Genomic DNA, 14,469 nt, shown 5'->3' with positions numbered 1-14,469 from the left:
CCCAGGCCCCTGAGGTCAAACACAACCTTGTTGCAGCCCCCAATGAAATCGAGTTTGATGCCCTTGCCCTATAGCAATAATGATCATGGATGAAACTGAGGTAGACTTGAGTTCATAGAAAAAAGCAATAGCAATAGCAGTTAGACTTATATACCGCTTCATAGGGCTTTCAGCCCTCTCTAAGCGGTTTACAGAGTCAGCATATCGCCCCCACAGTCTGGGTCCTCATTTCAGCCACCTCGGAAGGATGGAAGGCTGAGTCAACCTTGAGCCGGTGAGATTAGAACCGCTGAACTGCAGATAACAGTCAGCTGAAGTGGCCTGCAGTACTGCACCCTAACCACTGCGCCACCTCGGCTCTTCAAAAAAAGTTCTTCCTCTGGCATATGGAAAACAAGTTATGTTGTCTTTGTTTTTTAAAAAAACAAAAATAAATTATCCTTGCATTCTCTCAGTTACTACTTCAAGGTCCAATCTGGCTGACTGTCTCTGTAGAAAATAAATTGCTAGTATAGCTTCTGTGGGAAATAACTTTTTTCACCTTTAAAAAAAATCACCCCTTTGCTCAGTTTTCTTACAGTTTGGATGGCAGCTGGCAGCTGGTATAGATTGCCATCCCAACTAATCTTATGACCCTGGGGTCTAAAACAAGATAAACCTAACCAGAGAGCTGAATGAAGAAATAAAATTAAGATATTTCTTCAATAATTTGACTAAAACTACACTTATAGAGTAATAAAAAAACCTACAGGAAGAAAAAGAAAGAAAAGAATTGTGAATAATGAATATGATACACTCACCATAGGTCCTGTTGCACCCATCTGCCCTGGTGGACCTGATTCACCCTATACATTAAGTGAAATAAAGATAGTTTATTTAAACTTAGGGACCCACATTTCAACAACAAAGCAAAAATAAAATTTACACCTTGCAACAATCCCTCATCGTATAATGAAATAAAAATGTAATGTACATTCCAAATAGAAGTGTGTTGGGGGGGGGTTTCCAGTGAGACCAGTCTATCAGGGCTAACCTGGTCTAGCCAAATGTGGGACTGAGCATAATGCTTCTGTTTACACCTTTCAGCCTCCATCCAGGTATCTTTGCAGGCAGTCGCTTTCACGACAAACTATTTTTGTGTTGAATTTATTTGTCAGTAAAATATAAATTCTTCCAAACAGAAGATAGTTGGAAATTATTCCAAGCAAAATATTACATATTTGTGAAGTTTGTTCATATCATTTTGATGGATTCTCCTTCTTCTTCTACTGATCTATCAATGACATTTTCTAATATATACATGAAATGTATTGTTCACACTAGATTGCCTTGTGAGAGTGAGGGATTCTTGAGGACAGATTTAAATATCTTAGAAGGGATGGTTCCTTCTTCTCAGGAATTTATTCCATCCCAATTCTCTCCCCAAATGGAGGGTTATATTTTTAAAAGGTATCCACTGTTGCCAATGAAAACTTTTTAAAAGCCTAGTTATTCCACAGGCTAGACAGCTGTGGACCAGATGAAAATGGCTCTTAATGCTACATCTGGTCCATGAACTATAGGACGAAAGGAAGCAAAATTGAGGTGCACTCATTCTGCCAGTATTTCTCATATGTGAATTTCATCTAACTTTGCAATGTTGAGAGCATCCTTCTGTAAGTTTCTCTGCAATATATTTTTTGTCACCTAGCTACAAGCAAACTTTGATGAAACTCTTAACATATAGTTCTTTCTGGCTTTATCTAGATTAAAGAAGGCAGTTAAATTAACACAAGGATAAAGTAAATCTATCAAACTAAAACTTTCTTCTAAATCAGGAAGAAGCAACAATATGCACGAATTGAGCTTATTTAAATCCATCCATGAAACACCAAAAGTCAGCAAAAGTGAATATTTATTCAATTTTAACCCTCCTAGAACTACTTCTATTGAATAAACCAATAATGCAGAATATTGTCATTTTGTCTATTGCTAAACATAAAGAACTCAAGGATCCTGTCTGACTGGCTACTTATTATTTACTTGTATAGTTATCCATTTTTCAACCAACTCTAAGTGGCTTCTAGTGAATACTTGTTTTTTTTCCTCTCTACCCTTACTATAAGTAAGTAAGTAGCTACATGATAACACCAGGGTCTCTTTTTTGCCTCTAAACTTAGCTGCATGCATGATTTATGCCACTTCTGAATAATAATTATTTTGGATATACTTTTTTTTCAAACATGTCATGCATCATAATGTGAAGGTTTCTTCCATAACTTTTCTAAAAGTAGCAATAGCAATAGCAATAGCAATAGCAGTTAGACTTATATACCGCTTCATAGGGCTTTCAGCCCTCTCTAAGCGGTTTACAGAGTCAGCGTATCGTCCCCACAGTCTGGGTGCTCATTTTACCCACCTCGGAAGGATGGAGTCAACCCTGAGCCGGTGAGATTTGAACCGCTGAACTGCTGAACTAGCAGTCAGCTGAAGTGGCATGTAGTGCTGCACTCTACCCACTGCGCCATCTCGGCTCTTGTATACAATGCACCTCATAATAAGTTGAAGCAATAGAACAATACTATTGTACTACATGGTAATAAAAAAAAGTACCAAATTTACCTTAGATCCATGGGCTCCAATTTCACCTTTAGGGCCATCAAGTCCTTTCTCTCCCTGTGATGTAAATATAAATCCACTCAGCAATTGCAGTGGCATATAAATCCGGTTAAAAAAAAACAACAACAGACAAATAATTTTGAAGCCATGTTAAGCAACAAAGGGGGGGGAGAGAAGCAAGGATTTTTTTAAAAAATTGCAAAAGAATACATATCAACTCCTTCATTAGGTTTAGGTTTAGGTTTAGGTTTCGTTTTATTTATATGTCGCCCTATTCCCAGTGGGACTCAGGGCGGCGCACAAACCCAAGGGGGGAAAGGGAGACACAAAAAGTACAAATACAAGCATTTAAAAAATAACCAACAGCCACACAGATCGAGAGGGGAAGGGAACTCATCAACCCCAGGCCTGCCGACACAGCTAGGTTTTAACGGCTTTTCGGAAGGCCTGGAGAGAGGTGAGGGTCCGAATCTCTGCGGGGAGTTCGTTCCAAAGGGCCGGAGACGCCACAGAGAAGGCCCTCCCCCGGGTAGTAGCCAGATGGCATTGGCTGGTAGACGGGACCCGGAGGAGGCCTGCTCTGAGTGATCTAATGGGTCTTTGGGAGGTAATTGTCAGCAGGCGGTCTCTCTGTGTGTGGAGGAAAGAAGATATATTCACACTTACTCTAGGGCCCTTCTGACCTTGATGACCTGGTGTACCAGGAAAACCTCGAGCTCCCTGAAACAGAATGAGAAAATACACAATTATATAATGAAACAAGACACCTCTTCCTTTCAAGTCAGGCTACAGTCAAGTCCTCCTTCCTGTCCCCATAGTATATGTAGATCAGGAGTGTCAAACTGGCAGCCCATTGGGCCAGATGCATTACGCACAGACCACACCCACCACGGCTCCGCCAAGGCAAAAGAGTCATGATACATCATGTGACACAATCAAGTTTGACACCTGTGGTATAGATGTTTCTACCACCTGGTATCCACGGTTGCAAGTTGCCAATAGTCATTTCAACCATTTATAGGTTTTGCATTTAAGAAAGATATGCAGGGATAAATATGGTTCTCTCCACATCTCCTTAGTGGCTTCTTAACATAGCAATTAGGGACTGAATGCCTTAACCATGACATTTTTTAATTACCAAGGACATTTGTGCAGCAAAGAATCTCCTCCATCCCTGGAAGTATATGTCAAATTACAGACTGCATAATGTACAGAAGAAGCATTTAATAAAGATTTTCTTCTTCTTCTTCTTCTTCTTCTTTTGACGATGTGTGGATGACAAGGAAATTCAAAATGGAGATGATAAGGGCAGAATTATTAAGTTCTCAGATGCAAGGATGATAATGTATAATCTATCACATTTTAACTTTCAGAATCCTGAAAGTGACACCAATTGAGGAAGGCCAGTCCAAATCTTTTTAACTAGGTTCTTTATGAGATGAAAATGGGAAAATATTAAATATTTGGTGCAAGTAGAGGTAACAAATTGAAGTATGAGGATTGAGATAAACAAACACTGGAAAACATCACATATGAATACTACAGTTACATATGCCCTGAAACTAAGAATTGAATAGAATAACAGAGTTGGAAGGGACCTTGAAGGTCTTCTAGTCCAACCCCCCTGCTTAGGCAGGAAACCCTACACCACTTCAGACAAATGGATATCCAACATCTTCTTAAAAACGTCCAGTGTTGGAGCATTTACAACTTCTGGAGGCCAGTTGTTCCATTGATTAATTGTTCTGCCAGGAAATTTCTCCTTAGTTCTAAGTTGCTTCTCTCCTTGATTAGTTTCCACCCATTGCTTCTTGTCCTACCCTCAGGTGCTTTGGAGAATTATAGAAAAATTGAATGATGGGAGACGTTTTGAGGTACTTGGCAAAGGAGAAAAAGAAAGAGGCTCACAGATAAAATAAAGAAGGGAGGCAACCAACTTTAAAAGGTAAATAAACAGGCATTTGTAGAAGCCACAAATTAACATTCTGGCATTAGTACAATGCACACCTGAGTTTTCTACATTACAAAATCTTAGCTTCGGGATGCAAAATTATATCCAAATTTCACTGCTTATGCTTAAATTTAAAAAAAAAACTTTGAAAAGCTTCAAAGGAAGTAACAGATGATAATCTCAAAAAAGAGGGTGGGGTGAAATTGCAGAACTTGTTCTACAATATCCCATGAAAGCTTTTCTGTTCCTACAGAGTTGAACATATTTTCTTCAAGAGTGTGGGGGAAAGTACCATTTAGTAAGTGGGGATCTTTTCTCTCCTGTGATCTGATCAGAAAGCAACTAAGAACAATACCCAAACTGCTTGATTTTAAGTGTCTTAGCTTTTCTGTTCATTTGTCTCCAGGGCAGATCATTCACCAGATATGCTGACTTCCAAAACTTGCCAGAAACCCAGTCTATCTTTTACAGGTCTTTGAAATGGCTGGAGATTAATGATCAGTCATTACCATCAAAAATATTTGCAACTTGTAATGTTTACTTATTTGTCCAAGTTTTCAAAGGATTTTGTTATCTGAGGGTTTTTTTCCTTTTAATTTATCTTTATTAATAAATAAAATAAATTGTGAAGGACATCATGAAAAAAATGTGAGTTATCAGGGCCTTGGAGTTTTTATACTTAGCAGTGATATAAGTTGAGCTGTTCCTGGAAGGGACCTTGGAGATCTTATAGTCCAACCCTCTGCTCAAGCAGGAAAACCTATATCATTTCAGACAAATGGTTCTCCAATATTTTCTTTAAAACCTCCAATGTTGGATCACTCACAACTTCTGGAGGCAAGATATTCCACTGGTTAATTTTTCTCACTGTTGGGAAATTTCTCCTTATTTCTAGGTTGGTAGTATCCTTGGTTAGTTTCCATCCATTGCTTCTTGTCTTGCCTTCAGGTGCTTTGAAAAATAGGTTGATAACCCTCCATTCTTTGATTAGATATTGGAATATTGCTATCAGGTCACCCCTAGTTCTTCTTTTCATTAAACTAGACATTCCCAATTCCAACAACTGTTCTTCATATGTTTTAGCCTCCAGTCTCCTCATCAATTTTGTTGCTCTTCTCTGAACTCTTTCTAGAGTCGCAACATCTTTTTTTATATTGTGGTGACCAAAACTGGATGCAATATTCCAAATCTTACCAAGGCATTATAAAGTGATACTGACACGTGATATTGATTTCATCCTTCTGTTAATGTAGCCTGCATTGTAGGGGGGGGGAGGTTGGGGGGGGAGGCAGCTGCAACACACTGTTGACTTATATTTTTAAGTGGTTGTTCACTAGGATTCCAAGATCCTTCTTGCAATTACTACTACTACGGAGACAGGTACTACCTATTCTTTATATAGCAGGAAAGCCGCTTATATGCAACCTGGGGCTATTTATGTGAGACTCCTAACTCAACAATGTAGAACTGTCTGCACAACATTATGGGCATCCTTAGTGATTTTTAAGGCCAATTTTAAGCATTTATCATTCAATTCTGAAATTTAAATCCACATGCAAAACAATGAGAGAAAATGTGCCATTGTGGTTTTGCCTGATTGGTCAGGAAATAAATATACATCCTTATAACCAATAAAGCTTTGGAATTTGTCCTGTCTATTATGCATAGTTTTCTAAGTTTTCTTGGAAAGCAATCCATTTTTGAACCAGCAATCGTAAAACAGAATTTCCCCTAAAACCTTTGTATCATAGGGTTCTTTCAAAAGTGCTACTGTGTTGTATTTCACAGGATAACAGATCATATACGGTATTTACTTTGAATGGAAGAGAATAATAATTTTGCATTGACTGTTCAGTAAGAGTCATGATAGAAGTTTCCTGACCAAATTGGCAAAGGGATACCTAGTGGCCATTTTTCTACTGGTTTGTTCTGAAATTTTTGTTCTTATGTTTTATGTTTTTGTTTTTTGGGGGATCTGCTAACAAATATATTTTCTGTAATTTTGTTTAATGATAATACTTAGTATGATATTCTTTTTTTCATGCTGATCAGAAATCAGCAATATAAATATTGATCGTTTTCACAGAAGATAGAGGAAACAGAGAAAACTTCTGGCTCATCCTGATTTAATTACAGGTTGAGCCCAACATTTCTGTTATTAAGTGAAACATTTGTTAAGTGAGTTTTGCCCCCTTTTATGATCTTTCTTGCCACAATTATTGAGTTAACAACATGGTTGCTAAGTGGATCTGGCTTCCCCATTGACTGCTTGTGAGAAGGTCACAAAAGAGGATCCCATGGCCCTGGGACAATGCAATGGTCATAAATATGTGTCAGTTGCCAAGCATCTGAATTTTGATCACATGACCATAGGGATGCTGCAATGGACGTAAGTGTGAAAAATGGCCATAAGACCCTTTTTTCAGTGCCATTATAACTTTGAACAAATGAACTGTTGTAAGTCGAAGGCTACCTGTATAAGTCCTGTATTATTTAGCAACCATGACACATACCGATACTATCCACATGAAAATTCTTTGCCTATTTAGATGCATTTCCTGAGTGCATTGCATTAACATTCAGTTTGCAACTGAAACTCTATGGATATGGATGGGAAAAAATGTGGTTTTTCACATTTAAGACCGTTAGTCAAGAAATATAGGTGAATATTTTTTTTTCATTCTTATCTTCTATCCCCAGCTATACTTCCGATGCTACAGTACAGTTTCCAAAGATAAAATCTCTTGCACGTTCTAAAAACCAGATAAGTTTAAGAAATTAAGCTAAGAGGATACAGGCCTTTTATTTATTTTTTTCCTGTCTCAAAAATGTACACCTCTTGATGACACACATACATTGTATAAGTGCAGTCTAGGATCCTTTACAGATTTTATTCCAACTCTAAATGTATGGTTTGTTCAGAACAATAATTAATTGTACATACTGGAGATCCTGGAAATCCAACTTCCCCAGGTTGCCCTGGTCTGCCAGATTCACCCTAAAAGAACAAAACAATAAAGTCATAAAACCACAAAATAAAAGCAATGGTTGATCTGATTGGGTTGCTGCTGCCAAGAAGGGAGGGAGTTGGTTACATGTTGTGGTTTTTAATGTTGTAAGTCACCTGGAGTCACCTTGTGTGAGTTAGGCACCCAAAAATCTGTTTAGTAAATAAATGCATAGAGTTCTAATATCTTGCACATCAGAGAGTTTCTTTTCTCTGAAACATGTTATTGTCATTCAGGCTGAAGGCGTGAGAAACTCTTGAAAGTTTATTTCTTCAAAACTAATGCATTTTGAATATTGTACCAATATATATGTTACACATATAAATATGTGTAACTGTTACCAACCAAGGTTTCTGCTAACCTACATGTAACACTCCAGACATTTATAATAAGTGTACCTATCTTTTCTTTGAAATTGTCACATCTGCAATAGCAGGTAAGTTGAGCTTCCAAGAAACAATGAAGTTCTATTAGAATGTAGCAACTAATGAAGGCTGTTTCACTATGAAATGGTTGGTTGTAGTAAAAACTAACAGCAGATTAAGCTTCGTAGTACTGTATAAGATATATACTGTGCATAGCATAACAGGAACTAAATGTCGACATTCGGTGTTATACAAAAGAGACTTTGCACCCCCAGGAATGACTTCCACTGTCATAAAGCACAATTTTATTTTACTGAAAACCCACTATCTATAATAGTGGCACATATCACATTATACCAAAGCATAATAGTTTTCAAAGTTGAGTTACAATGGATTGTGAGAAATGGCTCAAAATCAGGCACCTTATCATGCAGGAGCAGATACACTTTTTACTAATACAAAATCTATGTTGGATCAAGCCCACTGTATTCATGCAACTAAGGATAAGTCAATATTCCATATTTTAATGGACCGTTGCATATATGTGAAAATGGCTGCAGTATTATTTAGCCATTAATGTCAGTGATCAGTGTAAAATAAAATAAAAATAATTTCCTCCCCATTTAGGGAGGGAATATTTAGTATTGAAAATGTTCAATTTAGTACTGAAACTAGATCAAAATTTAGTTGCATCACATTATTATATGGTTGACTATGCTGCCTTTCCTCAATCTAATATCCTCTGGAGAACTTAGGAACAAATTCCCATAATTTTGAGCCCATAGAAGTTGAATCTCAACATACATGGAAGTTAGCAAGTGAAGGAAGGGGATATTTTTTTAACATAAATGCTTCCTTTATTATTAAAACAGAGAAGTGAAAAACAGGTGACTGCCCCCCTCTAGAATTTCCTGACCAAAGAAGTTTCTTTTGCTAGTGTTTAAGATCCTTTCAACAAATGGAACAGAATCTTATTTTATTTTTTTAAAAATGTTTTATGGGTGACAGTTGCCTTGACATAAGTTTCCTTGCTCTGCTAAATAAACTTCTGATTTTAAGAATGTTTCCTGATGATTATCATGTAACGTGCCTAGCAGCATTACTGTTGGGAACATTTTTTTCAAAACTTACATCTTCACCAGGCTTTCCTGGAGGACCTTCTGGGCCACGAACACCAGGTGAGCCCTAGTAGAGAAAAGATACACATTTACAGTTACATTAAGAAGTTTAATGACATTTTAAAATGCTTCATGCAAAAAAAAAAAAATACAACCTAAAATTAAGCCATCAAAATTGTATACAGCTATTTAGATAAGAAATTTGTTTCCCAGACTGATCAACGTAACTTCGGAAAAAATTGTGACGTACCACAACTTATAAATCTCTGTTACATTATTTCCCCACCACCAGATAGTATCTGAATAATTGACCTTACCATGGGTCCTGGGTCACCAACTTCACCTGGAGCACCTGGGGGGCCAATAGGACCCTAAAATATAGATAGATGATAGATAGATAGATAGATAGATAGATGATAGATAGATAGATGATAGATAGATAGATAGATAGATAGATAGATAGATAGATAGATAGATAGATAGATAGATAGATAGATAGATGCATATATATTAGAAATGAGGCAAATCAGGACAATGATGTAGCTTATCAATTAATGAAAACAATCCACGAAAATGAATGTAATATAAGAATTAAGATAGCCTAGGTCCAGAATTTTATTTTCCATAATCCTATTTTCTTAATTTGTAATTTTTTTAAAAAATAATTACATTCTTTTATCATCTCTGGAGCTTGTGAGACAAAAGAAACTGAAATTGAACCCAACCAAAAGAAGTTAACTTTTGTTCAAGATTCTTTGAGGTTTTCAGCCATGACTCTTGATGCAATGGTACTACCCCTGAAAAAGCAGCTCATTGGGAAATATTCTGAGATTCCTGGCCAATGGGCAAGTTAGAGGCTGTGGCTGGTTGATTGGTGGCAAAGAATATTGTTTTGCTCCAGCTCTATCTGGAATTCAAAGAGGACTAATACCCTCAGTATTTACTTCTGTGGACTTGACTACCACAATGTGCTCTGCATGGGGCTTCAAAAACTCCCTGGAAGTTTCAATTGGTCCTGAATGCAACATTCCACTTGTTAGTTGGTACAGATTGACATGAATTGTGACACCTATTTTCTAAACCCTAACTCTCTGCTGACCCTTTCCCATATCTCTTTAATGTGCTGGATTTAACTTTTAAAAGGCAAATGGCTTGACACCAAGGTCTGAATGGCTTTTTCCTCTCCAACCTGTTTCAACCTGTTCAACTGATATACAGTATCTAAAGAGACCCTCCTTTCTATGACATGAGAAGGCAGAGGCATACAGGTGCTGCTGTTGCTATGCCTGTGTTTCGGAACAGCCTCCTTCCAGAAGTATGATTAGCTTCTCCTTTGTTGGTTTTCTTTAAGTTATTAAAAAGTGAATTGTTCCAGGGAGCATTTAGGGAATGAAATCTCACTAACAACTGTTTGATCTTGTAACTATGTATGTCCATTACTGCTGACTACTTATATTCATTTTCTTTTCATTCATCCATTCATCCATTCATCCATTCATCCATTCATCCATTCATCCATTCATCCATTCATCCATTCATCCATTCATCCATTCATCCATTCGTCCATTCACCAACCATCCATCCATCCATCTATCCATCCATCCATTCATTCTTGCATGGCCATCCATCTCACCAGGTAATACTAGACAGCAAACAATTAAAAATAAAAACAATGACAATAATGCAAAAATTTAAATACATAGGAGGAGAAAGGTGTGTTGCATATGTTTGCGGTTCTTGAGGCATTTGTAAAAAGAAAAGCAGAAACAAACTAACTAAGAAATAAATAAATGCGAGACTACACCTCACATCACAACTTGGAAACAGTCCCCGGACAGACTTGGGTTTTTACTGTGTATTATAGATGTTTTAATTGTGTTAATTGTAACTTTGTAATCAATTTGTTTTGTTTTTATTTTTGTCTTGCTTGCAGAGCTAAAGGGTCTCTAAGAGTGCAGCAGACATAAATAAATACATAAAGAGGGCAGACATAAGCCAGGGGGGTAAATAATGAAAAAATGTATGATAATATTATACAAATTTTGTGACTTACTGTATGTACTTGGGTCACACATCATGACATCAATATTCAATTTTGGTACCATCACTGTACACTATACACTATGAATGCCATTGATGGCACGACATATATACTATTTAGAAAAACTAGAACAAGGAGCAAACCTGTAACTCACCATCTCTTTTGTACTTGTCATGCAAGCTTTATGGAAAGTAAACTTTCTATTTGCAGTGCTGCTGCTAAGCAGAGATATGAACTACCTCTGCTTTAGAGCAAGCAAGAGTTGTGAGTACATCTGCTTCAAGATAAACTATGGATAATGTCAACTGTGGTTTTATTCCTGAAATTAGCCAGCTTAAACCTACATTGTGAGTTGTAAAGCTGGTTTATTTCAACAACTTTTAAGATAACGCGTGCATATAGCTTAAACTGTGAAGAAGAACAAAATGTAAACAAATGATTTCAGGCGCCACTTTGCAAAATGAGAAGACATGGAACGTATAAGCTCAAAAATATTCCCTAATGGTAAATATAATTCAGCCTACTCGAATATGGCATCATCAAACACATCCGCTTTAACCTCCATTATCCACAAGTCAGCATGACCTGTATGTCTGGAAGGCACCAAATATAGTCAGTATATTATAATTTTAATTACATGCAAATATTTTTGAAACAAGCTACTTACTTGTTTCCCGTGATTACCCGGAGCTCCTCTTGGACCCACCGGCCCCTAGGAAGAAGGACATATATGCTTATTAATCAAATAATAATGAGAACTAGGGCAGAAAACCAACATGTAGGCATCATGCTGTCAAAAGAAGTTTAAAAAGACAACGTGCAAAGAAAATTATGAAAGTTATGAAAATTATTTTCTCTCATATAAAGCACATTCAAGTCCCCTGTATAAAAATAAATATTGTTTGTTATCATACATATCTCTTACTATTCTCCAGTTGATTACATTTATTTAATTCCAATAGTCAGTATCTAGTCTATTATTACTATTATGTTTAATATTTTCTTGTTTCACAAATTTCATACGTTATGGAGTATAGCCTCTAAAAACAGTAAAATGGTTTTTTTCCACATAAAATCCCTGAACTTTTATAGTGCCAGAAAATACATATACAATTTCTTTCTTAGGTTTGGATTTACATATCTAACAAACAAAACCTTAAATATTTTCCCTGTGTCATTTCTATTCATGATATAAGGCAAAGTTCAACTGGGTTGTTAACATTTAGAGATTCTTGAGTTTATTATGCAGCTCATACTTAAAGTGAGTCAATCTGATTCTTATTTCTTAAAATAATGACTAGGAATATGTATATCCTTTTAATTAGGCAATGTTTTTATATTACTAACAACATACTTTACTATTAAAATTATATTGTATATGCATATTTGTATATGTGTTTTTGCAGTTTAATATTGAAATGGGCTCTTGAAAAGATACAAATGAATTGGACTAGAATGAACATTGACTTCTTGATCCATCTCAAAAGTGGGCAGTCTACAGCCAGGTAGTTAAAAGTTGATTGTTCTCAAATAGCAAAATGTGAAAGTTAGGTAAAGTGATTTTACCTTAAAAAATTGGCATAAAGATTTCCAAATTTTCCTTTAAATTGTTCTCAAGGTTGCTTCTTCAGGGGCAAAAATTCATTTTATAAAAAATGTGCAACCCCTTAAATGAAAAACATTGTCCATCTTTCATTTTTCTAGAATTCACTAGATATTTAGTATTTTGTCCTTAGTCTTTTGGCCTATAAATTCTGACTTTAAATTTCAATCCCAATATCTAAATCTATGAAAGCTGCTGCAATGGGGAGAGCAAACATAATCCATTTACCACACATAGAGCACAGAATAATTGGCAAATTGCTTTACAGAATGAAAAGTTTAGAAAAGCATTTAACAGGATAACAGAATATTAGAGTTGGAAGGGATCTTGGAGGTCTTCTAGTCCAATCCCCTGCTCAAGGAGACCCTATACTGTTTCCAATCCAAACTGGCTATCCAATTGCTTCTTAAAAGCCTCCAGTGATGGAGCATCACAACTTTGGAAGACAAGGCATTCCACTGGTTAATTGTTCTCACCATTAGGAAATTTCTCTTAGTTCTAGGTCTTTCTTTGATTAGTTTCCATCCATTGTTTCTTGTATTGTCTTCTGGTGCTTTGGAAAATAGATAGACCCCCTCTTCTTTGTGGCAGCCCCCCAAATATTAGAACACTACTATAGCTCTGATATCAGTTTATTTGATTAATATTTGAGGAAATATTAATTCCTTCTCAATAGATACTTAAAAATATCCCGAGGACCATAGAATAATGGGGTGGCATTACATAGAGCTAGACAACATATCTCTTCAGAATTTACTTTTTTGATCTGTGGTCTAGTCTTGTCCATATATATGCAACTCCATTTTTGTGGGAAACAATGCCAATTAAAGTCAACATTACCTTGAGAAAAGTTTATCTTCTCATGCTTCACAGAGCAGATTTACCAATATATGTCTATTTAAAAGCCTCCTACAAGAAGAATTGTGGCCATTTGGGGTGCAAAAATAGAATAACTGAGAATATACTTCAAACTTGCTTTATCTACTATGTACATATTATGTGTATCATACCACTGTTCATAGAGTTTCCAGATCACCCCAGGCCTTTTATACATCTCTCCTATTGTTTGACAAGTACTCTACCACAATGTATAAAGCTGTGAACAGAATTTACTGTGCTATAAGATCCATCCAGTTCCACCTTCATTTTTTCAGTATTTATTTCATAATACATTTCATTAATTCATTAATCAATTCATATCCTTACCACTGGACCAGGCATCATCATGTGTGCAAAGGCATCATCTTGTCCTGCCATCTGAGAGGTAAATGGCTGTAAACAGAAGAAGTTCCATTATTCAAGAAATGTATGAAAGGCATTTTTGCTCCCCTCATCAGAGAATTGCAATGATGAATTCAAAAGTGATTGAATTGTGTATTGACGTTCATTTGCGGGCCTCGTCTTTAAAAACATGAGAAAAATTACACTTCACCTTCTTTGAGGCATATTACAAAATGAGTAAACAATACATGTTGTTAAAAAATTTATTCTTTAAAAAAAATAGGTTTACATTATGGAAGAAAAAACAGAAGTGCCTCAATGTTATGACTGGATAGGGAAATTCTTGTTCATATCTACCACTTTTCTCTCCTCAATATTTCAGTCAAGTTCAACTGTGTAACTATATTTACTGTAATGTTTGAGTATTTATATCACAAGTTGATAAATATTTGTCAGCCAAGGGCCATACTTCTCTAGGGATATTTTAGCTTCAGGACACAGTAACAATTGTGAAGAGGCAAGGGCACATTAGCCAAAATGTTTCATTGTATTGTATTTTTGGTA

General features: G+C 36.2%; 1 protein-coding gene across 1 annotated transcript in view; it reads right to left on the bottom strand.

The window, feature by feature from the left end:
• The window catches only part of COL5A2 (collagen type V alpha 2 chain), a 184,311-nt gene that overhangs the window by 55,146 nt on the left and 114,696 nt on the right, over positions 1-14,469 (bottom strand). The window contains exons 8-15 of the mRNA XM_087707986.1: positions 13,891-13,956; positions 11,749-11,793; positions 9,358-9,411; positions 9,054-9,107; positions 7,494-7,547; positions 3,265-3,318; positions 2,602-2,655; positions 801-845 (exon numbers count right to left, since the gene is read on the bottom strand). Of these exons, the coding sequence (XP_087564112.1) occupies positions 801-845; positions 2,602-2,655; positions 3,265-3,318; positions 7,494-7,547; positions 9,054-9,107; positions 9,358-9,411; positions 11,749-11,793; positions 13,891-13,956 (426 nt within the window). The remainder of the gene's footprint in view (positions 1-800; positions 846-2,601; positions 2,656-3,264; positions 3,319-7,493; positions 7,548-9,053; positions 9,108-9,357; positions 9,412-11,748; positions 11,794-13,890; positions 13,957-14,469) is intronic.

The sequence above is a fragment of the Thamnophis sirtalis genome, unplaced genomic scaffold (assembly GCF_051295495.1).
Source record: "Thamnophis sirtalis isolate CommonGarterSnake01/CBP01778 unplaced genomic scaffold, rThaSir2_p1.2 scaffold_1, whole genome shotgun sequence".
Taxonomy (NCBI): domain Eukaryota; kingdom Metazoa; phylum Chordata; class Lepidosauria; order Squamata; family Natricidae; genus Thamnophis; species Thamnophis sirtalis.
The sequence above is the reverse complement of the archived record's forward strand: the minus strand, read 5'-3'. Positions and strand labels throughout refer to the sequence as shown.